This window comes from Salvelinus alpinus, chromosome 2, assembly GCF_045679555.1.
Source record: "Salvelinus alpinus chromosome 2, SLU_Salpinus.1, whole genome shotgun sequence".
NCBI lineage: Eukaryota > Metazoa > Chordata > Actinopteri > Salmoniformes > Salmonidae > Salvelinus > Salvelinus alpinus.
In genome coordinates this window covers 70974622-71002098 of record NC_092087.1, presented here as the reverse complement: position 1 = coordinate 71002098, position 27477 = coordinate 70974622, and the positions used below count along the sequence as shown (strand labels likewise).

Below are 27477 nucleotides of genomic sequence, written 5' to 3'. Positions count from 1 at the left end.
TAATGTTGTCCACGATCAGCTCCTTGGTCTAACTGATGTTGAGGGAGAGGTTGTTGTCCTGGCACCACACTGTCAGATCACTGACCTCCTTCCTGTAAGCGGTCTCATAGTGACCGGTGATCAGGCCTACCACCGCCGTGTCGTCAGCAAACTTGATGGTGTCGGAGTTGTGTGTGGCCAGGCAGTCGTGGGTGAACAGGGAGATCAAGAAGGGACTAAGCACACACCCTTTTGGGGCCGCCATGTTGATGGTCAGTGTGGCGGAGGTTATGTTGCCTACCCTCACCACCTTTTCAGGATCTAGTTGCAGAGGGAGGTGTCAATGAACAGCATTCTCACATAGGTATTCCTCTTCTCTTGGTGGGTGAGAGCAGTGTGGAGTGCAATTGAGTATGCGTCGATCTGTTGGGGTAGGATGCAAATTGGAGTTGGTCTAGGGTGTCTGGAATGATGGAGTTGATGTGTGCCATAACCAGCCTTTCAAAACAGTTCATGATTACAGATGTGAGTCCTACAGGGCGGTAGTCATTGTGGCAGGTAGTCTTAGAGTTCTTGGGAACAGGAATGATGGGGGCAGCTTGAGACGTGGGGATTAGAGACTGAGATAAGGAGAGGTTGTAAATGGCTGTTCTGCGCAAGCACTGAGAACGTGCCCTGGAATACTGAGTGTTTACCTGATTAGCGAGATCACCCAGGGCTCTGAATCGGCGGGTGCACTCATGCACGGCTCGGTGTTGTTTTTGTTGAAGCGTGCATTAAATGCATTGAGTTCTTCTAGTAGAGAGACATCATTGGGAAGATCATGGCTGGGCCTTCCTTTGTAATCCGTAATGGACTATAGCCCCTGCCACATGCAGCGGGTGTCGAAGTCTGTGTAATAGGATTCCAGCTTGTTTCTATATTGTCCTTATGCTTGTTTGATGGCTGTCTGGAAATCGTAGCAGGACTTCTTGTACTTGTTTGTGTCCTCAGCCATAGCCTTGGGGTTGGCTGCGATATCCCTGTGTGCGCTAAGCCCGTCCTTTAGCTTAGCGCCAAACTCTGTGTTAAATCAGGGCTTTTGATTGGGTAAGTAGCGTCGCTGATGTATTTCCTAATAAAGCCGTTGACTGAGGTGGTTAGCTTGTCGATGATATCGGCTGAGTAACGTAATTATATTCCAGTCAACGCTAGCAAAGCAGTCTTGTAGCTTAGTCTCTGATTCGGGGTACCATTTCTCTATGGAGCGTGTATTTCCTGTTTGACCTTGTAGACAGGAAGTAGGAGTATAGAGTCATGATCTGATTTGCCGAAGTGGGGACGAGGAAGGGCCTTGTATGCTTACTTGTGGATAGAGTAACAGTGGTCTAGGACATTTATGTCATTGTTTTGCCATTTGAACCATGTGCTAAACGTTTGAAAGTGCAGATATAACACATTTAGGTGACAACTAAACAAAAAATCAGACAATGTTTTTCCATTGTTTTGGATTGTTTAAAGCATAGTGATAACACATTGGGAAATCAACAAACTTTTGTCTGTCTTTTTGAATGGGTGAATATAGGTTATAATCTCATTGATCAACATCTCAACCAAATATCACCCAATTGTCCATGTTCAAATTGTAACGTCTGCTTCCAACTCACACTCTCATTTACGTAGATCCCCGGAACGCAGCTCACTTCCCAGGCCACTTTCCAGCTCACACTCTCAAACACATAGATCCCCTGCACTTTCCCCACATACAGAACATGGGACTCAAATGGCAACATCTGGAGCATGCTCTGGTTATATGGAAATATGCAAACAAGCAATAGCTTGTTCTTGCACGCTGCAGATGTCAAATTCCTTGCCAAGGTGTCAAGGGAAAAGAACAGTACGTTCTATCATTAATCACATGGGGTACGATGCCTGGAGTAAGATCTCATCCCATGGTGCTATAAAGTTGGAAATGGAAGGAAAACTACTTTTGTTGGACCTGCAGACAACTACAGTGGATGGAAAATGCATAAAGTTGAGTGAAACTTTATATAATGATACCTGAGTCTATGCATAAAATCACAAACACTATGAAGCAACAATGGACTGTTAGGTTTAAGGAAAAGGACAGGCGGTGATGACTGATTGCATCACCGCCTGGTATGGCAACTGCTCAGCATCTGACCGTAAGGCACTACAGAGGGTAGTGCGTACAGCCCAGTACATCACTGGGGCCAAGCTTCCTGACATCCAGGACCTACAGTATATACCAGGCAGTGTCAGAGGAAGGCCCCAAAAATGGTCAAAGACTCCAGAAACCGAAGTCATAGACTGTTCTCTCGGCAAGCAACACCGGAGCGCAAAGTCTTGGACCAAAAGGCTCCTTAAACAGCTTCTACCCCCAAGCCATGAGACTGCTGAACAATTAATCAAATGGCAACCCGGACTATTTACATTGACCCCCAACCCCCACTGCCTCCTGCACCTTTGTTTTTATACTGCTGCTACTTGCTGTTTATTATCTATGCATAGTCACTTTACAAATGACCTCGACTAACCTGTGGTGGTGACGGTTAAAGTTTTGGCATGCGAAGGGGTGGCAGCGGCGGTGGCGGTTATGGTTTCGTTATGGGAGGGGGTGGTGGTGGCTTTCAAGCACATGTGTGTTAAGCAATGGTGTTGAAATTCATAATGAAGACAGAGGGCAGGTCAAGTTGTTACCATCAGGCAGTGGTCAGTTACGTCTTAATCCTTTAAACTCACCACTATGTGTTTCTCCACAGGAGCTGCTGACCATGAGGATGCAGATGACTGGACAGATCAACGTGGAAGTGGACGCAGCACCACAGGAGGACCTGACCAGAGTCATGGCTGATATCCGTGAGCAGTACGAGTCCTTAAGTGCCAAGAACCAGTGTGACCTGGAGTCCTGGTTCCAGACCAAGGTAGAACCTCTAGAACCCCTAAACTATGTTCATGGTGTAGATGTTCCTTTACTTCTAGTTGGTAACATTATCACATTCTATCATGAGCTGAAATGTTGGTTTGTTCCTGTGATGATTGACCACTTTTTGTGTTTTACAGACAGAGACGTTGAACAAGGAGGTGGCGTCCAGCACAGAGGTTCTCCAGACCTCAAAGTCAGAGATTTCGGAGATCCGTCACACACTGCAGGGCCTGGAGATTGAACTGCAGTCACAGCTCAGCATGGTGAGCCGTAATTATTTACACGGACCACCATTTAGGGGGCATTAGTTACATAACTTTCTACAATTTTCATGGATGCTAACAATGCTAATCATTGTTTTCCCTTCCTCACAGCCTCTTTCTCAGCTCCTTGGAATCCGGCCACAGCTCCGGCTTCAGCTCCTCCAGCTCTGGCCTCAGCTCCTCTAGCTCCGGCCTCAGCTCTGGCCTCAGCTCCTCTAGCTCCGGCCTCAGCTCCGGCCTCAGCTCCTGCAGCGCTGGCCCCTTGTCTCCACAAGTCAAACCAAACATACCACTTAAGGTTCCACACACACAGCGAGCACTGCAGCAAGCAATGGGTTAACCCCATAGAAATATAATTACTAGAATGGGTATAGGAAATGAGAGGCCAGCACATGGAATATTACTGCTCCACAGTGCTTTGTTCATGCAACCTAAAATACAACGTTACAACTTATACAAAGTCTTCGTCAGATGAAAAATCCCTATTTTCATTGTCTGTCTTATTTGCTAAGGGCAGCTCTGGTTAACTCTAATTTAAGATGTGAATTCCATCCTCCTATTCTTTCTAGAATGGCTAAAGCCCCTCAGATACCCATCATGGAACATTGACTTGAATGGGGATTTATTTTCTGGTAATTCTATTTCTATAGTTAACACCTCCAGAACAACATATTCTACGACATTTGGATGGACACCAACAACAGGTCTATGCAAGTAGGTTAGGAGCAAGAGCGTCCTAGGTTTTGTATTGAAATCGATGTAGCCAGAGGAGGATGGAAAACAGCTGTCCTCTGGCTACACCAGGGTGCTACCATAGAGGGTTCTGTAGAGACTTCTGTAGACCTTCATTGTGAAAGTGTGTTTTAGGAAATCAGGTATTTGGTGACGTGAGTATATTTGGTATGGTTTTATCTAAAAAGCATAACTTTTAAATTTGTAAATATTTAGTATTTTTCAGAAATCACTGAGTAGGGTGGTCCTCATATTCCTCCTCTGAAGAGCCTCCACTGTTACACATTATCAGTAGGCATTGGAGTTAGAGGATGGTACAGTTAGTTTTACCAGATATGACTGTGGGAGACTTAGGATAATTGGGAAACTCTTGAAAAGTTGAGTGCTCTACTCACAGTGGTGCACAGCCATAAATCAAGATGCAGACCACATATACACAAAAAAAATAGATTTTGAAATGTAACCTTTACTTAACTAGGCAAGTCAGTTAAGAACAAATTCTTATTTACATTGATGGCTTTCTGGGGAATAGTGGGTTAAATGCCTTGTTCAGGGAAGAACGACAGATTTTTAGCTTGTCAGCTCGGGGATTCAATCCAGCAACCTTTACGGTTACTGGCCCAACGCTCTAACCACTAGGCTACCTGCCACCCCTAATTACATGGCCACCTGCTCGTCAAAAACCTAATTCCAATATCATGGGCATTAATATGGAGTTGTGTCACGAATACCACCGAAGGTGGCTCCCCTTCCTGTTCGGGTGGCGCTCGGCGGTCGTCGTCGCCGGTCTACTAGCTGCCACGATCCCTTTTTCCTTTTCGTTTGTTTTTGTCTAATTGTTTTCACCTGTTCCTTGTTGGGGTTTTGGGATGGGTGTTATTTAAGTTCGTTTAGCCCGCTGGTGTTTTTGCGGGCTTGTTGTTATTTTACGGTAGTGGTGTTTGTGTTCTTTTGGGTTTTCGCTGTCCGGTATTTTGGTAACTATGGTTTTGAGTTTGTTGCGCCTGTGTTTTGGGCGTCACCCATGTTTTGTAACTGGTTACTGTGCGAAAGGACATTAAAGCGTTTTTCCCGTCAAACTTCTGCTCTCTGCGTCTGACTCCACACCCATCACTCTCCAGACGTTACAAGTTGGTCCTCCCTTTGCTACTATAACAGCATCCACTCTTCTTAGAAGGCTTCCCACTAGATGTTGGAACATTGCTGCGGGTACTTGCTTCCATTCAGCCACAAGAGCATTAGTGTGGTCGGGCACTGATGTTGGGTGATTGGGCCTGGTTCGCAGTCAGCTTTCCAATTCATCCCAAAGGTCTTCGATAGAATATCATTGTATGCTGTAGCATTAAGATTTCCCTTCACTGGGACTAAGGGGCCTATCCCGAACCATGAAAACCAGCCCCAGAACATTATTCCTCCTCCACCAAACATTACAGTTGGCACTATGCATTAGGGACAGTAGCGTTTCTCCTGGCATCTTCCAAACCCAGATTAGTCCGTCGGACTGCCAGATGGTGAAGCGTGATTCATCACTCCAGAGAACACGTTTCCACTGTTCTAGAGTCCAATGGAGGTGAGCTTTACACCACTCCAGCTGAAGCTTGGCATGGCACATGGTGATCTTATGCTTTTGTGCGGCAGTTCGGCCGTGGAAACCTATTTCTTTAAGCTCCAGACTAACTGTTTTGTGCTGACCTTGCTTCCAGAGGCACTTTGGAACTCGGTAGTGAGTGTTGTAACCGAGGACAGACTATTTTTACACGCTTCAGCACTCGGCGGTCCCGTTCTGTGAGCTTGTGTGGCCTATCACTTCGCGGCTGAGCCGTTGTTGCTCCTAGAGGTTTCAACTTCACAATAACAGCACTTACAGTTGACTGGGGCAGCACTAGCAGGGCAGAAATTTGACAAACTGACCTGTTGGAAAGGTAGCATTTACATTTACAGCACATAGCATCCTATGACGGTGCCATGTTGAAAGTCACTGAGCTCTTCATTAAAGCCATTCTACTGCCAATGTTTGTGTATGGAGATTACATAGCTGTGTGCTCGATTTTATACACTTGTCAGCAACGGGTGTGGCTGAAATTGCCAAATCTACACATTTGAAGGGGTGTCCACATACTTTTGGCCATGTACTGTATGATGGATGATATAGTCAAATCAAATTCTATTTGTCACATACACATGGTTAGCAAATGTTAATGCGAGTGTAGCGAAATGCTTGTGCTTCTAGTTCCGACAATGCAGTAATAACCAACGAGTAATCTAACCTAACAATTCCACAACTACTACCTTATACACACAAGTGTAAAGGGATAAAGAATATGTACATAAAGATATATGAATGAGTGATGGTACAGAACGGCATAGGCAAGATGCAGTAGATGGTATCGGGTACAGTATATACATATGAGATGAGTAATGTAGGGTATGTAAACATAAAAGTGCATAGTTTAAAGTAGCTAGTGATACATGTATTACATAAAGATGGCAAGATGCAGTAGATGATATAGAGTACAGTATATACATATACATTATATTAAGTGGCATTGTTTAAAGTGGCTAGTGATACATTTTTACATACATTTCCATCAATTCCCATTATTAAAGTGGCTGGAGTTGAGTCAGTATGTTGGCAGCGGCCACTAAATGTTAGTGGTGGCTGTTTAACAGTCTGATGGCCTTGAGATAGAAGCTGTTTTTCAGTCTCTCGGTCCCTGCTTTGATGCACCTGTACTGACCTCGCCTTCTGGATGATAGCGGGGTGAACAGGCAGTGGCTTGGGTGGTTGTTGTCCTTGATGATCTTTATGGCCTTCCTGTGACATCGGGTGGTGTAGGTGTCCTGGATGGCAGGTAGTGATTAATGCGTTCAGATTAATTGCTTTTATCTAAATTAATTGCACTGGCCTGGCACCTTGTTTGTGTGAACACGCCAATGTAACCTGACTGACTGCACCCTTCTGATTTATGGCAACATTTATCCATTGTTTTTGGACTGAGACTGGACCACCCTGGAATACTCAACACCTCTTGGAAAGCCATTCTGGTGTGTCTTTGGCACACCATCTCCTTCTGCATCCTGGCGTTTGCCAGCAGGTTGTCAAAGTGGGTGGAAGAGCCCTGCCCTGCCCTGCTCTACATGAGGTGATACCTCTCTGTATTCCTCCCTTCTTCATCTCCCACCCATGTCCTCCTCCCACCGTCCCTCATTCTGCCCTGTGCAGCATAAAAAGGGAACAGTGGCTGGGCCGTGCACCACATTCTCTCTACTCATCCCAGGCAGGCAGACTACCTCTCAGCAGCCATGTCCTTCTCCAGATCTAGCATGTCCTACAGCAGCAGCGGCGGTGGAGGCGGAGGTGGCACCATGTCCATGAGGTCTGGAGGTGGAGGTGGAATGGGTATGGGCTCCTCCCGCTTCTCCTCGATGGGTGGTGGTGGAGGTGGAGGAGGCCGCGTCACTGCCATGAGGGGCGGCAGTGTGTATGGAGGTGCAGGAGGCTCTGGGGTGCGCATCTCTAGCTCCTCGTTCGGTTCCGGCGGCGGAGGTGGTGGTGGCGGTTATGGTTTCGGCATGGGAGGGGGTGGCGGCGGCAGCTGCTTTGGTTTCGGCATGGGAGGGGGTGGTGGTGGTGGTGGTGGCGGTGGAGCCGACATTAATGTGTCGGTCAATGAGAAGGCCACAATGCAGAACCTGAACGACCGCCTGTCCACCTACTTGGAGAAGGTGCGCATGCTAGAGGCGGCCAACACCGAGCTGGAGCTGAAGATCCGTCAGTTCGTGGAGAGCAAGACTTCCCCCAGCGCTCGCGACTACTCTGGCTTCTACGCTACTATCGCCGACCTGAGGGACAAGGTACGTGACGTGTTTCCTAGATGGTAAGAGCACTCAATGATGACATCACAGCATGTCAAAACATGATAATGTCTGCATTGTGAAAATGTTATTCTTTGTTAGAGAGTACAGGTACATGGTGTACACGTCATCAGATTGTTTTTCCAACAAGTTACTCATAGGGAAATTAATATGACTTTTAGAAAATGCTAAATGATATACATTTGTTATAATTGATTCAACCAAGAATTTGCACCAAAGATAGATGCAAAGACAGTATGCATATTATCAGCTGAAGCATTGAAAATAAAGCAGATCATTAAAGCCAATCCTTCCTCTCTCTTAATAGCCCCTATGCGATTGCAAAAGTTGCAAATTGTTTCTTTGTGTCATGTCATGCTTTACAATGATCATAACGACAACAGGTTCCCTGTAATGCTTCTATGGTCTATCATTTACAGTGCAGCTGAAACTCAGAACTCAATGAGTACAGTGTGGTATCACTGTTTGTGTGTACTGCATTCGTGTCAAATTCCATGCATACCCCATCCTGAAATGTTTTGCCATCCTCCACCTCTCAGATCCAGGCTGCCACCTGCTTGAACGGAAGCATCTATCTCAGCATCGACAACGCAAAGCTCGCTGCAGACGACTTCAGAAACAAGTAAGTACACCCAACACCATCCACAGATACAGTACACTGCTGGTGCATTACATTAACCACATGGAATAACCCCAAATCTGTAAAAACCCTCATACTGTTTTTTATTACATTTTGTGTTGAATCTACAAAAAAGGAAACCAAATGACATTACCCTTCAGCTCCACCATAACCACACCCTCCCAACGGACATATCAGAAGCCTGGTGTTACTTTCTGATATTTAAACTTAATGGAATACTAGATTCTATAACCCCCCTGCTATTCTCACAGAGGAACACATTCAGGCAGTTCTTTGACCTAAGCTCTCTCCATCTCTCAGGTATGAGAACGAGCTGGCCATGCGTCAGTCAGTGGAGGCGGACATCGCCGGGCTGAAGAGGATGCTGGACGAGATGACCATGGGCAGATCTGACCTGGAGATGCAGATCGAGGGGCAGAAGGAGGAGCTCATCTATCTCAAGAAGAACCATGAGGAGGTGGGTGTGGGCTAATGGAACATATCCATACAGTCCCTTAATGTATTACATCTATTGACCACGTCAACCTGCTAAGGGTCTTCATTAGAACACCATTGCTGGCTTTCAAGCACATCTGTATCAAGCAATGGCGTTCAAATGTATAATGAAGACAGAGGGCAGATCAAGTTGTTACCATCAGGCAGAGGTTAGTCACTTCTTAATCCTTTAAACTTACCCCTATGTTTTTCTCCACAGGAGCTGCTTGCCATGAGGACGCAGATGACTGGACAGATCAACGTGGAGGTGGACGCAGCACCACAGGAGGACCTGACCAGGGTCATGGCTGAGATCCGGGAGCAGTACGAGTCTGTTAATGCCAAGAACCAGCGCGACCTGGAGTCCTGGTTCCAGACCAAGGTAGAACCTCTAGAACCCCTAAACTATGTTCATGGTGTAGATGTTCCTTTACTTCTAGTTGGAAAAGTTGTCACATTCTATCATGAGCTGAAATGTTGGTTTGTTCTTGTGATGATTGACCACATATTGTGTTTTACAGACATTGACGTTGAACCAACATTCCTCTGCTCTCATCCTTCTAGACCTATCGGCTGCCTTTGATACTGTGAACCATCAGATCCTCCTCTCCACCCTCTCCGAGCTGGGCATCTCCGGCGCGGCCCACGCTTGGATTGCGTCCTACCTGACAGGTCGCTCCTACCAGGTGGCGTGGCGAGAATCTGTCTCCGCACCACGTGCTCTCACCACTGGTGTCCCCCAGGGCTCTGTTCTAGGCCCTCTCCTATTCTCGCTATACACCAAGTCACTTGGCTCTGTCATATCCTCACATGGTCTCTCCTATCATTGCTATGCAGACGACACACAATTAATCTTCTCCTTTCCCCCCTCTGATAACCAGGTGGTGAATCGCATCTCTGCATGTCTGGCAGACATATCAGTGTGGATGACGGATCACCACCTCAAGCTGAACCTCGGCAAGACGGAGCTGCTCTTCCTCCCGGGGAAGGACTGCCCGTTCCATGATCTCGCCATCACGGTTGACAACTCCATTGTGTCCTCCTCCCAGAGTGCTAAGAACCTTGGCGTGATCCTGGACAACACCCTGTCGTTCTCAACTAACATCAAGGCGGTGACCCGTTCCTGTAGGTTCATGCTCTACAACATTCGCAGAGTACGACCCTGCCTCACGCAGGAAGCGGCGCAGGTCCTAATCCAGGCACTTGTCATCTCCCGTCTGGATTACTGCAACTCGCTGTTGGCTGGGCTCCCTGCCTGTGCCATTAAACCCCTACAACTCATCCAGAACGCCGCAGCCCGTCTGGTGTTCAACTTTCCCAAGTTCTCTCACGTCACCCCGCTCCTCCGCTCTCTCCACTGGCTTCCAGTTGAAGCTCGCATCCGCTACAAGACCATGGTGCTTGCCTACGGAGCTGTGAGGGGAACGGCACCTCCGTACCTTCAGGCTCTGATCAGGCCCTACACCCAAACAAGGGCACTGCGTTCATCCACCTCTGGCCTGCTCGCCTCCCTACCTCTGAGGAAGTACAGTTCCCGCTCAGCCCAGTCAAAACTGTTCGCTGCTCTGGCACCCCAATGGTGGAACAAACTCCCTCACGACGCCAGGTCAGCGGAGTCAATCACCACCTTCCGGAGACACCTGAAACCCCACCTCTTTAAGGAATACCTAGGATAGGATAAAGTAATCCTTCTAACCCCCCCCCCCCCTTAAAAGAGTTAGATGCACTATTGTAAAGTGGTTGTTCCACTGGATATCATAAGGTGAATGCACCAATTTGTAAGTCGCTCTGGATAAGAGCGTCTGCTAAATGACTTAAATGTAAATGTAAAACCAGGAGGTGGCGTCCAGCACAGAGGTTCTCCAGACCTCCAAGTCAGAGATTTCGGATATCCGTCGCACACTGCAGGGCCTGGAAGCCGAACTGCAGTCACAGCTCACCATGGTGAGCTGTAATTACAAACATCTGACCAAGGACCACAGTTTAGGGCACATTACTTACACAACTTTCTGCAACTTTTATCAATAATCAACATTTGACTCTTTCATCATTCTCTACCATCCCTCAAGTATCTCACTTTCACCTGGACTCTAACACTATGTCTCAAGTTGTTATAGCCAGGCATCAAATCAAATCAAATCATTTTTATTTATAAAGCCCTTTTTACATCAGCTGATATCTCAAAGTGCTGTACAGAAACCCAGCCTAAAACTCCAAACAGCAAGCAATGCAGGTGTAGAAGCACGGTGGCTAGGAAAAACTCCATAGAAAGGCCAGAACCTAGGAAGAAACCTAGAGAGGAACCAGGCTATGAGCGGTGATCAGTCCTCTTCTGGCTGTGCCGGGTGGAGATTACAACAGAACATGGCCAAGATGTTCAAATGTTCATAGATGACCAACAGGGTCAAATAATAATAATAATCACGGTGGTTATCGAGGGTGCAACAGGTCAGCACCTCAGGAGTAAATGTCAGTATGCTTTTCGTAGCCGATCACATTCAGAGTAACTCTACCGCTCCTGCTGTCTCTAGAGAGTTGAAAACAGCAGGTCTGGGACAGGTAGCACATCCGGTGAACAGGTCAGGGTCCCATAGCCGCAGGCAGAACAGTTGAAACTGGATCAGCAGCATGGCCAGGTGGACTGGGGACAGCAAGGAGTCATCAGGCCAGGTAGTCCTGAGGCATGATCCTAGGGCTCAGGTCCTCCGAGAGAGAGCGAGAGAGAGAGAGAAAGAGTGAAAGAAAGAAAGAAAAGTTAGAAAGAGAGAGAGAATTAGAGAGAGCATACTTAAATTCACACAGGACACAGGATAAGACAGGATAAATACTCCAGATATAACAGACTGACCCTAGCCCTCCTACACATAAACTACTGCAGCATAAATACTGGAGGCTGAGACAGGGGGGTCGAGGGCCAAACAGGCAGGATATATCCCCACCCACTTTGCCAAAGCACAGCCCCCCACACCACTAGAGTGATATCTTCAACCACCAACTTACCATCCTGAGACAAGACCGAGTATAGCCCACAAAGATCTCCGCCACGGCACAACCCAAGGGGGGGTGCCAACCCAGACAGGAAGCTCACGTCAGTGACTCAACCCACTCAAGTGATGCACCCCTCCTAGGGATGGTATGGAAGAGCACCAGTAAGCCAAGTACTCAGCCCCCGTAATAGGGTTAGAGGTGGAGAATCCCAGTGGAGAGAGGGGAACCAGCAAGGCAGAGACAGCAAGGGCGTTTCGTTGCTCCAGTGCCTTCCGTTCACCTTCACACTCCTGGGCCAGACTACACTCAATCATAGGACCTACTGAAGAGATGAGTCTTCAATAAAGACTTAAAGGTTGAGACCGAGTCTACGTCTCTCACATGGATAGGCAGACCATTCCATAAAAATTTAGCTCTATAGGAGAAAGCCCTGCCTCCAGCTGTTTGCTTAGAAATTCTAGGGACAATAAGAAGGCCTGCGTCTTGTGACAATAGCGTACGTGTAGGTATGTACGGCAGGACCAAATCGGAAAGATAGGTAGGAGCAAGCCCATGTAATGCTTTGTAGGTTAGCAGTAAAACCAGTGTAGAGAGGCTAGCACTGGACTAATATGATCAAATGTTTTGGTTCTAGTCAAGATTCTAGCAGCCGTGTTTAGCACTAACTGAAGTTTATTTAGTGCTTTATCCAGGTAGCCGGAAAGTAGAGCATTGCAGTAGTCTAACCTAGAAGTGACAAAAGCATGGATACATTTTTCTGCATCATTTTTGGACAGAAAGTTTCTGATTTTTTAATGTTACGTCGATGGAAAAAAGCTGTTCTTGAAACAGCCTTGATATGTTCGTCAAAAGAGAGATAAGGGTCCAGAGTAACGCCGATGTCCTTCACAGTTTTATTTGAGACGACTGTACAACCATCAAGATTAATTGTCAGATTTAACAGAAGATCTCTTTGTTTCTTGGGACCTAGAACAAGCATCTTTGTTTTGTCCGTTACTATAGCTAACCTCTACCTGCCTTCATATTCAATTACTCAAGCTAACGTTTTGAGTATGACAGTAAACATTCCAAATTCCAAACCTACTCCCACAGTTTTTGACGCATCATCTCTGTCTCTCCAATAGAAAGGCTCCCTGGAGAACACGCTGGCGGAGACGGAGGGTCGTTACTCCATGCAGCTGGGACGCCTCCAGAACCAAGTGACCAGTCTGGAGGAGCAGCTAGTGTCTCTCCGCAGCGACATGGAACGCCAGGGCCAGGAGTACAAGATGCTGCTGGACATCAAGACACGCCTGGAGATGGAGATCGCTGAGTACAGGAGGCTGCTGGACGGAGAGGCTTGCGGGTAAGGCAGGATGGGAAGACGGGTGACAAGGGTCCTTGAAACAAGTGAAAATGAATGAATGTCTCCTTCAACATTTGACTTTTGAAACAATTTTAATTTAACTTCACCTTAATATGAGCCATTGTTACTTTTGACGTGAATTTACTGCTATGTGACCTTTAATAGATACTTATTATGATCATAGATGCCAACTATGCTAACCATGGGTTTCCCTTCCTCACAGCCTCGGCCTCATCTCCTCGAAATCTGGCCACAGCTCCTCCAGCTCCCACATCAGCTCTTCTAGCTCCGGCCTCAACTCCGGCCTCAGCTCCTCCGGCTCCGGCCCCAGCTCCTCCACCAAAGGCAATGTGGTGATCATCGAAGCGGAAATAGTGGATGGAAATGTTGTCTCCTCAAGTGAAACCAAACTGGTTTGTTAAGGTCCCACACACACAGCGAGCACTGCTGCAAGCAACGGGTTAACCCCATAGAAATATAATTACTAGAATGGGTATAGGAAATGAGAGTGGAATATTGGAATATTACTGCTCCACAGTGCTTTGTTCATGCAACCTAAAATACAACATTTCAATTTATACAAAGTCTTCGTCAGATGAAAAATCCCTATTTTCGTTATCTGTGTAATTTCTTTAGGCCAGTTCTGGTTTACTCTAGTTTAAGATGTGCATAACGTCCGTCTATACTTTCTAGAATGGCTAAAGCCCCTCAGACACCCATCATAGTACATTGATTTATTTTCTGGTAATTCTATTTCTATGGTTAACACCTCCAGAACAACATATTCTACTACATCTGGATGGGACACCAACAACAGACCCCATTGTGAATACAATAAAGATGCTCTGACTTGCTGACACCATCATTCTGTTTTCTGTGTCTTTCAACTTGATGTATCTGATCTGGCATGCTCCTATACATCTGACTATCATATAGGTTGTCATCTTTTGCACATGAGGCCAATTGTATGGTCTTGAGAAAGCATATGTTTCAGTATGATCTTGAATATTTTTATGACATTCACTTGTACATTGATCTGATGATGATCTTAGAAATGTTGAAAGTTGTCAGCAACATTATATAATTCTATTTTTTAAAGACAAATTACAAGTTCTTAGATTCAGAGTTATATACGGTGTAGAGAGTGTTTGTGGAGTCAACTCTAGTGCTGGACACCATGTTTTGTTGGAAAGATTTAGATTTGAAAACAATTAATTTGAAATTAGATGACAGAATGTATCATCTATTACATCCATTCTCAAAGATTCATTTATGATAAAGAATGAATATCTCTATAACAAATGAAACCACACAGTCCATTCTCATTCAACCACAATCGTTATTGATGGTTCTGTTGACAAATTATTACTTGATCTCATCCATATTCACATCGAGGTTCTGGGTGGTCTCCATCAGAACTACCATGTAGGTTTATGGAAGTAAGTCTGGTGCACAAGCCTCCTATTTTTTATATTGAAGTCAATGTAGCCAGAGGAGGATGGAAAACAGCTGTCCTCCGGCTACACCAGGGTGCTACCATAGAGGGTCCTGTTGAGACTTCTGTAGACCTTCATTGCGAAAGTGTTTTTAAGGTAATCAGGTATTTGGTGATGTGAGTATATGTAGCATAGTTTTTTTAAAGCATAACTTTATAATTTATAAAATGAAAATCACTGAGTAGGGTGGTCCTCCTATTCCTCTGAGGAGCCTCCACAGTTACACAACATCAGTAGTCATTGGAGTTAGATGATGGTACAGTTCGCGTTGACAGATATGACTGTGGGAGACTTAGGAGAATTGGGAAACTCTTGAAAAGTTGAGTGCTCTACTCAAAGTGGTGCACAGCCATAAATCAAGATGCAGACCACATAAACAGTACATGGCCAAAAGTATGTGGACACCTGCTCGTCGAACACATCATTTCAAAATTATGGGTATAAATATGGAGTTGGTCCCCCTATGCTGCTATAATAGCCTACACTATTATTGAAAGGCTTTCCATTAGATGTTGGAACATTGCTGCAGGTACTTGGTTCCATTCAGCCACAAGAGCATTAGTGAGGTTGGGCACTGATATTGGGTGATTAGGCCCACAGCTGGCGTTCCAATTCGTCCCAAAGATGTTCAATAGAATGTCATTGTATGCTGTGGCGTTAAGATATCCCTTCCCTGGAACTAAGGGGCCTATCCCAAACCATGAAAACCAGCCCCAGACCACCAACATGCCGGTAGCGTTTTCCTGGCATCTTCCAAACCCAGATTCGTCCTTCGGACTGCCTGTTGGTGAAGCGTGATTCATCACTCCAGAGAACACTTTTCCACTGCTCCGTAGTCCAATGGCGATGAGCTTTACACCACTCTATCAGATGCTGGCATTGCGCATGGTGGCCTTAGGCTTTTGCGCTGCTGCTCGGCCGTGGAAACCTATTTCATAATGCTCCCGCCTAACTGTTTTGTGCTGACCTTGCTTCCAGAGGTAGTTTGGAACTCGGTAGTGAGTGTTGCAACAGAGGACAGACTATTTTTTACGTGCTTCAGCACTCGGCGGTCCCGTTCTGTGAACTTGTGTCGCCTACCACTTCGCGGCTGAGCCGTTGTTGCTCCTAGAGGTTTCGACTTCACAATAACAGCACTTACAGTTGACTGGGGCAGCACTAGCAGGGCAGACATTTGACAAACTGACCTGTTGGAAAGGTAGCATCCTATGACGGTGCCACGTTGAAAGTCACTGAGCTCTTCATTAAGGCCATTCTACTTCCAATGTTTGTGTATGGAGATTGCATAGCTGTGTGCTCGATTTTATACACATGTCAGCAACGGGTGTGGCTGAAGTAGCCACATACCTTTTCCATGTAGTGTATGATTGATGATATAGTGATTTATTAATTCAGATCATTGTATTTTATCAAAAATGGAATGCATTCGCCTGGCACCTTGTTTGTGTGAACATGCCAATGTAAACTGACTGACTGACTACACCCTTCTGATTTAGCATTGCTCAGAAAATACCATAATTTCACAATTGTAATAAGACACAGATGATACACTTTGGATTTGAATCCACTTCAACTAGATTGTGGTCTAGAAATTACTGCTTCAGGATGTCTTCTTTTAGACATACAGTTGAAGTCGGAAGTTTGCAGACACCTTAGCCAAATACATTCAAACTCAGTTTTTCACAATTCCTGACATTTAATCCTAGTAAAAATTTCCTGTTTTAGGTCAGTTAGGATCACCACTTTATTTTGTGATATGTCAGAATAATAGTAGGGAGAATGATTTATTTCAGCCTTTATTTCTTTCATCACATTCCCAGTGGGTCAGAAGTTTACATACGCTCACTTAGTATTTGGTAGCATTGCCTTTAAATTGTTTAACTTGGGTCAAACATTTCGGGTAGCCTTCCACAATAAGTTGGGTGAATTTTGGCCCATTCCTCCTGACAGAACTTGTGTAACTAAGTCAGGTTTGTAGGCCTCCTTGCTCGCACATGCTTTTTCAGTTCTGCCCACAAATTTTCTATGGGATTGAGGTCAGGGCTTTGTGATGGCCACTCCAATACCTTGACTTTGTTGTCCTTGCCACAACTTTGGAAGTATGCTTGGGGTCATTGTCCATTTGGAAGACCCATTTGTGACCAAGCTTTAACTTCCTGACTGATGTCTTGAGATGTTGCTTCAATATATCCACATCATTTTCCTGCCTCATGATGCCATCTATTTTTTGAAGTGCACCAGTCCCTCCTGCAGCAAAGCACCCCCACAACATGATGCTGCCACCCCCGTGCTTCACGGTTGGGATGGGGTTCTTTGGCTTGCAAGCCTCTCCCTTTTTCCTCCAAACATAAAGATGGTCATTATGGCCAAACAGTTACATTTTTGTTTCATCAGACCAGAGGACATTTCTCGAAAAAGTATGATCTTTGTCCCCATGTGCAGTTGCAAACCGTAGTCTGACTTTTTTTGTGTGGTTTTGGAGCGGTGGCTTCTTCCTTGCTGAGCGGCCTTTCAGGTTATGTCGATATAGGACTCGTTTTACTGTGGATATAGATACTTTGTACCTGTTTCCTCCAGCATCTTCACAAGGACCTTTGATGTTGTTCTGGGATTGATTTGCACTTTTTGCACCAAAGTATGTTCATCTCTAGGAGACAGAACGCGTCTCCTTCCTGAGCGGTATGACGGCTGTGTGGTCCCATGGTGTTTATACTTGCGTACTATTGTTTGTCCAGATGAACATGGTACCTTCAGGCATTTGGAAATTTCTCCCAAGGATGAACCAGACTTGTGGAGGTCTATTTTCTGAGGTCTTGGCTGATTTATTTTGATTTCCCCATGATGTCAAGCAAACAGGCACTGAGTTTGAAGGTAGGCCTTCAAATACATCCACAGGTATGCCTCCAATTGACTCAAATGATGTCAATTAGCCTGTCAGAAGCTTCTAAAGCCATGACATCATTTTCTCTACTTTTCCAAGCTGTTTAAAGGCACAGTCAATTTAGTGTATGTAAACTTTGACCCACTGGAATTGTGATACAGTGAAATAATCTGTCGTAAACACTTGTTGGAAAAATACGTGTGTCATGCACAAAGTAGATGTCCTAACTGACTTGTCAAAACTATTGTTTCTTAACAATACATTTGTGGAGTGGTTGAAAAACAAGTTTTAATGACTCCAACCTAAGTGTATGTAAACTTCCGACTTCAACTGTATTTGTTCATGCGAAGGAGGTCTGTTTGTTCCTAAGTTGGGGATATTGTGTGTCCGGAAGAACCAGTTACAGAATTTCAATGGACAGGGGTTGAGTTCTGGGTGAAGCTAGTGACTGTCAGTGGCTCTATGTGCTGTTGTGCTCGGCTCAGCTCGCTGTGACTGGGTTGTATACAGCCACATACAACCAGGAAATGATTTATGAATAATTAAAAGGCAAAGTAAGGTGAGGAGGTATATTTTAGTTTTTACAAACTTTAGACAAGTATTAGGGCAACATTTATCCATTGTTTTTGAACTGAGGCTGGACCACTCAGGAAAACTCAAAACCTCTTGGAAAGCCATTCTGGCATGTCTTTGGCATTAAAATATGTGTAATTCTCCCGTTGTGAAATAAAAAGTTTAACCTGGGCTTTGCTCCTTTCATATTTATTTTGATCCTGACAAATTCCCCAGTCCCTGTCTTGGTACATATCAGGTAGAGGAGGTAAATAGCCATTCAGTGTTTAAAAAAATATGCTCAGAAAACATGGCAAAGTTCACCTGTCACAGCATGTCAAAGTTATACTGTGTGTGTTGACTGATTGACTGACCTACCTGGGGCTAATAGAAGCAGGTTTGTTTATGCTTTCAACCAGACGCTATTACGGGAGAGGAATTCCATCTATTTATAGGTGCACTTTTATATGTTTCTGCAGGCAGACACCATATATAGAGTGAGATGGGGAGAGTGGAGTTGCACAACAATAGTATATTTTCAATATTTGCATATCCACACATACAGTACATATCTATCCTCTTCCATCTCCTTCTGCATCCTAGCATGTCAAAGTGTGGGGGAGGATCCCCTGCCCTACATGTGGTAAATCCTCCCTGTACTCCTCCCTTCTCTATTCCACCCTTCTTCATCTCCCACCCATGTCCTCCTCCCACCGTCCCTCCTTCTGCCCTGAGCAGCATAAAAAGGGAACAGTGGCTGGGCCGTGCATCACATTCTCTCTCCTCATCCCAGGCAGGCAGACTCCCTCTCAGCAGCCATGTCCTTCTCCAGATCTAGCATGTCCTACAGCAGCAGCGGCGGTGGAGGCGGAGGTGGCACCATGTCCATGAGGTCTGGAGGTGGAGGTGGAATGGGTATGGGCTCCTCCCGCTTCTCCTCGATGGGTGGTGGTGGCGGTGGAGGAGGCCGCGTCACTGCCATGAGGGCCGGCAGTGTGTATGGAGGTGCAGGAGGCTCTGGGGTGCGCATCTCTAGCTCCTCGTTCGGTTCCGGCGGCGGAGGTGGTGGTGGCGGTTATGGTTTCAGAATGGGAGGGGGTGGCGGCGGTGGCGGCGGTGGCGGTTTTAGTTTTGGCATGGGAGGGGGTGGTGGTGGTGGCGGTGGAGGCGACATTAATGTGTCGGTCAATGAGAAGGCCACAATGCAGAACCTGAACGACCGCCTGTCCACCTACTTGGAGAAGGTGCGCATGCTAGAGGCGGCCAACGCCGAGCTGGAGCTGAAGATCCGTCAGTTCATGGAGAGCAAGACGTCCCCCAGCGCTCGCGACTACTCTGGCTTCTACGCTATTATCGCCGACCTGCAGCACAAGGTACGTGACGTGTTTCCTAGATGGCAAGAGCACTCAATAACGACATCACAGCATGTCAAAACATAATAATGTCTGCATTGTGACAATGTTATGCTTTATTAGAGAGTATAGGTACGGTGAACACATGTCAGTTACTGAGAGTGATATATGACTATTGGAAAATGCAAAATGATATACATTTGTTATAATTGATTAAACCAAGATATTGCACCGAAGATAAATGACAAGACAGTATGCATATTTGCAGCTGAAGCATTGAAAATAAAGCAGATAATTGAAGCCAATCCTTCCTCTCTTTTAAGAGCCCCTAGGCGATTGCAAAAGGTGCAATTAGTTTCTTTGTGTCATGCTTTACAATGTTCACAAAGATAACAGGTTCCCTGTAATGCTTCTATTAGCTATAATTTACAGTGCAGCTGAAACTCAGAACTGAGTGATTACAGTGTGATTTAACAGTTTGTGTGTATTGTATTAGTGTGGAATTCCACGCATGCCCCATCCTGAAATGTTTTGAAACCCTCCACCTCTCAGATCCAGGATGCCACCTGCTTGAACGGAAGCATCTATCTGAACATCGACAACGCAAAGCTCGCTGCAGACGACTTCAGAAACAAGTAAGTACACCCAACACCATCCACAGATACAGTACACTGCTGGTGCATTACATTAACCACATGGAATAACCCCAAATCTGTAAAAACCCTCATACTGTTTTTTATTACATTTTGTGTTGAATCTATAAAAAAGGAAACCAAATGACATTACCCTTCAGCTCCATCATAACCACACCCTCCCAACAGACATATCAGAAGCCTGGTGTTACTTTCTGATATTTAAACTTAATGGAATACTAGAATCTATAACCCCCCCTGCTATTCTCACAGAGGAACACATTCACGCAGTTCTTTGACCTAAGTTCTCTCTATCTCTCAGGTATGAGAACGAGCTGGCCATGCGTCAGTCAGTGGAGGCGGACATCGCCGGGCTGAAGAGGATGCTGGACGAGATGACCATGGCCAGATCTGACCTGGAGATGCAGATCGAGGGGCTGAAGGAGGAGCTCATCTATCTCAAGAAGAACCATGAGGAGGTGGGTGTGGGCTGATGGAACATATCCATACAGTCCCTTAATGTATTACATCTATTGACCATGTCAACCTGCTATGGGTCTTCACTAGAACACCATTACTGGCTTTCAAGCACATCTGTATCAAGCAATGGTGTTCAAATGTATAAGAAGATAGAGGGCAGGTCAAGTTGTTACCATCAGGCAGAGGTTAGTCACTTCTTAATCCTTTAAACTCACCCCTATGTCTTTCTCCACAGGAGCTGCTTGCCATGAGGACGCAGATGACTGGACAAATCAACGTGGAAGTGGACGCAGCACCACAGGAGGACCTGACCAGAGTAATGGCTGAGATTCGTGAGCAGTATGAGGCCGTTAGTGCCAAGAACCAGCGTGACCTGGAGTCCTGGTTCCAGACCAAGGTAGAACCTCTAGAACCCCTAAACTATGTTCATGGTGTAGATGTTCCTTTACTTCTAGTTGGTAACATTGTGACATTCTATCATGAGCTGAAATGTTGGTTTGTTTCTGTGACGATTGACCACATATTGTGTTTTACAGACAGAGACGTTGAACAAGGAGGTGGCGTCCAGCACAGAGGTTCTCCAGACCTCCAAGTCAGAGATCTCGGAGATCCGTCGCACACTGCAGGGCCTGGAAATTGAACTGCAGTCACAGCTCAGCATGGTGAGCTGTAATTACAAACATCTGACCAAGAACCACAGTTTAGGGCACATTACTTACACAACCTTCTGCAACTTTGATCAATAATCAACATTTGACTCTTTCATTATTCTCTACCATCCCTCAAGTATCTCACTTTCACTTGGACTCTAACACTATCCCTCAAGTTGTTGTATCTAGGCACCTCTACATTATTATAGCTAACCTCTACCTGCCTTCACATTCAATCACTAGAGCTAACTTTTTCAGTATGATAGTAAACATTCCAAATTCCAAACCTACTCCCACAGTTTCTTGACCCATAATCTCTGTCTCTCCCGGCCAATAGAAAGGCTCCCTGGAGAACACGCTGGCGGAGACGGAGGGTCGTTACTCCATGCAGCTGGGACGCCTCCAGAACCAAGTGACCAGTCTGGAGGAGCAGCTAATGTCTCTCCGCAGCGACATGGAACGCCAGGGCCAGGAGTACAAGATGCTGCTGGACATCAAGACACGCCTGGAGATGGAGATCGCTGAGTACAGGAGGCTGCTGGACGGGGAGGCTAGCGGGTAAGGCAGGAAGCGATTGGATGTCTCCCTCAACATTTGATTTTTAAAACAATGTTCATTTGAAGTTGACCTTCGTTTGAGCCATGGTTACTTTTGACATGAATCTACAGCTATGTGACCTTTAATAGATATTATGATCATAGATCATAGATGCTAACTATGCTAACCATTGGTTTCCCTTCTTAACAGCCTTGTTCACAGCTCCTTGAAATCTGGACACAGCTCCTCCAGCTCCCACATCAGCTCCTCTAGCTCCGGCGTCAGCTCCGGCGTCAGCTCCGGCGTCAGCTCCGGCCTCAGCTCCGGCCTCAGCTCCTCCAGCTCCGGCCCCAGCTCATCCACCTCCACCACACGCAAGGTGGTGATCGTCACAGAGGAAATGGTGGACGGCAAGGTTGTCTCCTCAAGTGAAACCAAACACACCTCTTAAGGTCCCACACACACAGCGAGGTCTGCAGCAAGCAACGTGTTAACCACATAGAAATATAATTACTAGAATGGGTATAGGAAATGTGAGGCCAGAACGTGGAATATTGCGGTTCCCCAGTGCTTTATTCATGCAACCTAAAATACAACGTTACAACTTATAAAAAGTATTTGTCAGATAAAAATCCCTATCCTCGTTATCAGTATTATTTGTTTAGGCCAGCTCTAGTTTACTCTAGTTTAAGATGTGCATAACGTCCTCCTATACTTTCTAGAATGGCTAAAGCCCCTCAGACACCCATCATGGAAAATGGACTTGAATGGGGATTTATTTTCTGGTAATTCTATTTCTATGGTTAACACCTCCAGAACAACATATTCTACTACATCTGGATGGGACACCAACAACAGACCCCATTGTGAATACAATAAAGATGCTCTGACTTGCTGACACCATCATTCTGTTTTCTGTGTCTTTCAACTTGATGTAGCTGATCTGGCATGCTCCTGTACATCTGACTATCATATAGGTTGTCATCTTTTGCACATGAGGCCAATTCTATGGTCTTGAGAAAGTATATGTGTCAGTATGATCTTGAATATATTTATGACATTCACTCGTACTGAGTTTAATACTTGCCAATATTTTTAGAAATGCTGATAGTAGAAATTTGAATGGAAGTTGTCTGCAAAATTACATCATTCTATCTCTATTAATCAAACTCTCAGTTTTTCAAGCATTAGATTCAGAGTTATATACTGTATGGAGAGTGTTTGTGTAGTCAACTCTAGTGCTGGACACCATGTTTCGGTGGAAAGATGTAAAATTGAATTCAAGTCATATGAAATGAGAGCACAACATGTATCTGCTATGACATCCATACTCACAGATTCATATAGTCAGTCTATTATAAAGCATTAATATCTCTGAAACAAGTGAAACCACACAGTGGAGTTTATAGGGTTAGTGTTGACAAATATGACTGTGGGAGACATGAGAAACTCATACAAGGCTTGAAAAGTAGAGTGCTCTACCCACAGTGGTGCACAGCCATAAATCAAGATGCAGACCACATGTAAGGGAAAGGGAAAGGGGGATACCTAGTCAGTTGCACAACTGAATGCATTCAACTGAAATGTGTCTTCTGCCTTCATCCAATATAGTAATTCATGCATTCGGATTGATTGCTTTCATCTAAACGGATTTCTTTGCCCTGGCTCCTTCTATGTGTGAACATGTCACTGCGGACTGACAGACTGACTGCACATTTCTGATTTAGCATTGCTTATAAAAGCCATAATATCACTTGATTGTGTTCTAGAGAATATTGCTATAGAATGTCTTCTTCATTACATATTTGTTCAGGCAAAGGGGGTCTGTTTGTTTCTACATTGTATGTCTGGAAGAACCAGTTACGTAATGCCAATGGACATGGGAGGACGTATTAAATGTATAATGAAGACAGAGGGCAGGTCAAGTTGTTACCATCAGGCAGAGGTTAGTCACTTCTTAATCCTTTAAAACCTGTCTAGCCCCGGGGTTCCGCTAGCGGAACTCCTCCCACATTCCACTGAAAAGGCAGAGCGCGAAATTTAAAACATATTTTTGAGAAATATTTAACTTTCACACATTAACAAGTCCAATACAGCAAATGAAAGATAAACATCTTGTGAATCCAGTCAACATGTCCGATTTTTAAAATGTTTTACAGCGAAAACACCACGTATATTTATGTTAGCTCACCACCAAATACAAAAAAGCACAGACATTTCTTTCACAGCACAGGTAGCTTGCACAAAACCAACCTAACTAACCAAGAACCAACCAAACTAACCAAGAAACAACTTCATCAGATGACAGTCTTATAAGATGTTATACAATAAATCTATGTTTTGTTCGAAAAATGTGCATATTTGAGGTATAAATCATAGTTTTACATTGCAGCTACCATCACAGCTACCATCAGAAATAGCACCGAAGCAGCCAGAGTAATTATAGAGACCAACGTGAAATACCTAAATACTCATCATAAAACATTTATGAAAAATACATGGTGTACAGCAAATGAAAGACAAACATCTTGTGAATCCAGCCAATATTTCAGATTTTTTAAGTGTTTTACAGCGAAAACACAACATAGCATTATATTAGCTTACTACAATAGCCAACCACACAACAGCATTGATTCAAGGCAACAGTAGCGATAGCGACAAAACCAGCAAAAGATATTAATTGTTTCACTAACCTTCATAAACTTCATCAGATGACAGTCCTATAACATCATATTACACAATACATATATGGTTTGTTCGAAAATGTGCATATTTAGAGCTGAAATCCGTGGTTATACATTGTGAAAATGTAGCAACTATTTTCCAGAATCTCCGGATATATTTCTGACACTCACCTATTCTGACCAAATAACTAATCATAAACGTTACTAAAAAATACTTGTTGTACAGCAAATGATAGATACACTAGATCTTAATGCAATCGCCGTGTTAGAATTCTAAAAATAACTTTAGTACGACATGCAGCTTACGTTATAGCGAGAGAGCGCCCAAAATCTGGGCGGAAACTAATAGTAAACATTTTCGACAGAAATATGAAATAACATCATAAATGGGTCCTACTTTGTTGAGCTTCCATCAAAATCTTGCACAAGGGGTCCTTTGTCCAGAACAATCGTTGTTTGGTTTTAGAATGTCCTTTTTCCCTCTAGAATTAGCAAGCAAAACTTGCCAAGTGGCGCGAAGCTGTCCATCGTGAACAAACGCAGAGAACGGAACACGCCAAAACTCCCGAAAAAAATTCAATAATCTGATTAAACTATATTGAAAAAACATACTTTACGATGATATTGTCACATTTATCAAATAAAATCAAAGCCGGAGATATTAGCCGACTATAAGGAAAGCTTTTCAGAAGCCAAAGCTGATGTCCATCCCGCGTCTTCCTGAACAAAGGAAATTGGGGTCCTGTCATTCCAAGACCTCTCTTTTGACCAAGGATCCCCATTTCACCTCTCACTGCCTATTGACATCTAGTGGAAGGCGTATGAAGTGCATGTATAGTCATAAATGTCAAGCAAATTGATAGGGAGGCCCTGGAACAGAGCCTCGATTTCAGATTTTTCACTTTCTGACAGGAAGTTTGCTGCAAAATGAGTTCTGTTTTACTCACAGATATAATTCAAACGGTTTTAGAAACTTGAGAGTGTTTTCTATCCAATAGTAATAATAATATGCATATTGTATGAGCAAGAATAGAGTACGAGGCCGTTTAAATTGGGCATGATTTTTCCCCAAAGTGAAAATAGCGCCCTCTATCCTCAACAGGTTTATAAACTCACCCCTATGTGTTTTTCCACAGGAGCTGCTTGCCATGAGGACGCAGATGACTGGACAAATCAACGTGGAAGTGGACGCAGCACCACAGGAGGACCTGACCAGAGTAATGGCTGAGATTCGTGAGCAGTATGAGGCCGTTAGTGCCAAGAACCAGCGTGACCTGGAGTCCTGGTTCCAGACCAAGGTAGAACCTCTAGAACCCCTAAACTATGTTCATGGTGTAGATGTTCCTTTACTTCTAGTTGGTAACATTGTGACATTCTATCATGAGCTGAAATGTTGGTTTGTTTCTGTGACGATTGACCACATATTGTGTTTTACAGACAGAGACGTTGAACAAGGAGGTGGCGTCCAGCACAGAGGTTCTCCAGACCTCCAAGTCAGAGATCTCGGAGATCCGTCGCACACTGCAGGGCCTGGAAATTGAACTGCAGTCACAGCTCAGCATGGTGAGCTCTAATTACAAACATCTGACCAAGAACCACAGTTTAGGGCACATTACTTACACAACTTTCTGCAACTTTGATCAATAATCAACATTTGACTCTTTCATCATTCTCTACCATCCCTCAAGTATCTCACTTTCACTTGGACTCTAACACTATCCCTCAAGTTGTTGTATCCAGACACCTCTACATTACTATAGCTAACCTCTACCTGCCTTCACATTCAATTACTAGAGCTAACTTTTTCAGTATGACAGTAAACATTCCTAATTCCAAACCTACTCCCACAGTTTTTTGACGCATCCTCTCTGTCTCTCCCGGCCAATAGAAAGGCTCCCTGGAGAACACGCTGGCGGAGACGGAAGGCCGTTACTCCATGCAGCTGGGACGCCTCCAGAACCAAGTGACCAGTCTGGAAGAACAGCTAATGTCTCTCCGCAGCGACATGGAACGCCAGGGCCAGGAGTACAAGATGCTGCTGGACATCAAGACACGCCTGGAGATGGAGATCGCTGAGTACAGGAGGCTGCTGGACGGAGAGGCTAGCGGGTAAGGCAGGAAGCGATTGGATGTCTCCCTCAACATTTGATTTTAAAAACAATGTTCATTTGAAGTTGACCTTCGTTTGAGCCATGGTTACTTTTGACATGAATCTACAGCTATGTGACCTTTAATAGATATTATGATCATAGATCATAGATGCTAACTATGCTAACCATTGGTTTCCCTTCTTAACAGCCTTGTTCACAGCTCCTCGAAATCTGGACACAGCTCCTCCAGCTCCCACATCAGCTCTTCTAGCTCCGGCGTCAGCTCCGGCCTCAGCTCCTCCAGCTCCGGCCCCAGCTCATCCACCTCCACCACACGCAAGGTGGTGATCGTCACAGAGGAAATGGTGGACGGCAAGGTTGTCTCCTCAAGTGAAACCAAACACACCTCTTAAGGTCCCACACACACAGCGAGCACTGCAGCAAGCAATGGGTTAACAACATAGAAATATAATTACTAGAATGGTTATAGGAAATGTGAGGCCAGAACGTGGAATATTGCGGTTCCCCAGTGATTTATTCATGCAACCTACAATAGAATGTTACAACTTATAAAAAGTATTTGTCAGATAAAAAATCCCTATCCTTGTTATCAGTGTTATTTGTTTAGGCCAGCTCTGGTTTACTCTTGTTTAAGATGTGCATAACGTCCTCCTATACTTTCTAGAATGGCTATAGCCCCTCAGACACCCATCATGGAACATTGACTTGAATGGGGATTTATTTTCTGGTAATTCTATTTCTATGGTTAACACCTCCAGAACAACATATTCTACTACATCTGGATGGAACACCAACAACAGATCCCATTGTGAATACAATAAAGATGCTCTGACTTGCTGACACCATGATTCTGTTTTCTGTGTCTTTCAACTTGATGTA

At 44.8% G+C, this 27477-nt stretch overlaps 3 protein-coding genes across 4 annotated transcripts; all 3 read left to right on the top strand.

Annotated features, from left to right (window-relative positions):
- Positions 1 to 2672: 2672 nt before the first annotated feature.
- Positions 2673 to 4957, top strand: LOC139567616 (keratin, type I cytoskeletal 13-like). The gene is made up of 3 exons (XM_071388986.1): positions 2673 to 2903; positions 3043 to 3168; positions 3280 to 4957. Exons 1-3 carry the CDS (start codon positions 2754 to 2756, stop codon positions 3352 to 3354), a joined length of 351 nt encoding a protein of 116 aa, XP_071245087.1. The 5' UTR covers positions 2673 to 2753; the 3' UTR covers positions 3355 to 4957.
- Positions 4958 to 7151: 2194 nt separating this feature from the next.
- LOC139567617 (keratin, type I cytoskeletal 13-like) lies at positions 7152 to 14088 on the top strand. Its single transcript, XM_071388987.1, has 7 exons — positions 7152 to 7755; positions 8316 to 8398; positions 8717 to 8873; positions 9111 to 9299; positions 10727 to 10834; positions 13003 to 13223; positions 13447 to 14088. The coding sequence occupies exons 1-7, from the start codon at positions 7204 to 7206 to the stop codon at positions 13643 to 13645; spliced, it is 1509 nt and encodes a 502-aa protein (XP_071245088.1). The 5' UTR covers positions 7152 to 7203; the 3' UTR covers positions 13646 to 14088.
- Positions 14089 to 18906: 4818 nt separating this feature from the next.
- LOC139567615 (keratin, type I cytoskeletal 13-like) lies at positions 18907 to 27440 on the top strand. 2 transcript variants are annotated; one of them, XM_071388985.1, is made up of 7 exons: positions 18907 to 19525; positions 20057 to 20139; positions 20459 to 20615; positions 20852 to 21013; positions 21153 to 21278; positions 21604 to 21824; positions 26786 to 27440. In XM_071388985.1, the coding sequence occupies exons 1-7, from the start codon at positions 18971 to 18973 to the stop codon at positions 26988 to 26990; spliced, it is 1509 nt and encodes a 502-aa protein (XP_071245086.1). In that variant the 5' UTR covers positions 18907 to 18970; the 3' UTR covers positions 26991 to 27440. The 2 variants fall into 2 exon arrangements, with proteins under 2 accessions (XP_071245086.1, XP_071245085.1); XM_071388984.1 differs by lacking the exon at positions 26786 to 27440 and adding an exon at positions 22014 to 22709.
- Positions 27441 to 27477: the final 37 nt, after the last annotated feature.

Bases quoted from the DNA above. Each gene is read 5' to 3' on its own strand.
- LOC139567616 (XM_071388986.1), top strand. From the start codon at position 2,754: ATGAGGATGCAGATGACTGGACAGATCAACGTGGAAGTGGACGCAGCA. The intron at 2,904-3,042 runs GTAGAACCTCTA...TGTGTTTTACAG, and splicing joins AGTCCTGGTTCCAGACCAAG to ACAGAGACGTTGAACAAGGA. The intron at 3,169-3,279 runs GTGAGCCGTAAT...CCTTCCTCACAG, and splicing joins TGCAGTCACAGCTCAGCATG to CCTCTTTCTCAGCTCCTTGG.
- LOC139567617 (XM_071388987.1), top strand. From the start codon at position 7,204: ATGTCCTTCTCCAGATCTAGCATGTCCTACAGCAGCAGCGGCGGTGGA. The intron at 7,756-8,315 runs GTACGTGACGTG...TCCACCTCTCAG, and splicing joins TCGCCGACCTGAGGGACAAG to ATCCAGGCTGCCACCTGCTT. The intron at 10,835-13,002 runs GTGAGCTGTAAT...TCTCTCCAATAG, and splicing joins TGCAGTCACAGCTCACCATG to AAAGGCTCCCTGGAGAACAC.
- LOC139567615 (XM_071388984.1), top strand. From the start codon at position 18,971: ATGTCCTTCTCCAGATCTAGCATGTCCTACAGCAGCAGCGGCGGTGGA. The intron at 21,014-21,152 runs GTAGAACCTCTA...TGTGTTTTACAG, and splicing joins AGTCCTGGTTCCAGACCAAG to ACAGAGACGTTGAACAAGGA. The intron at 21,825-22,013 runs GTAAGGCAGGAA...CCTTCTTAACAG, and splicing joins CTGGACGGGGAGGCTAGCGG to CCTTGTTCACAGCTCCTTGA.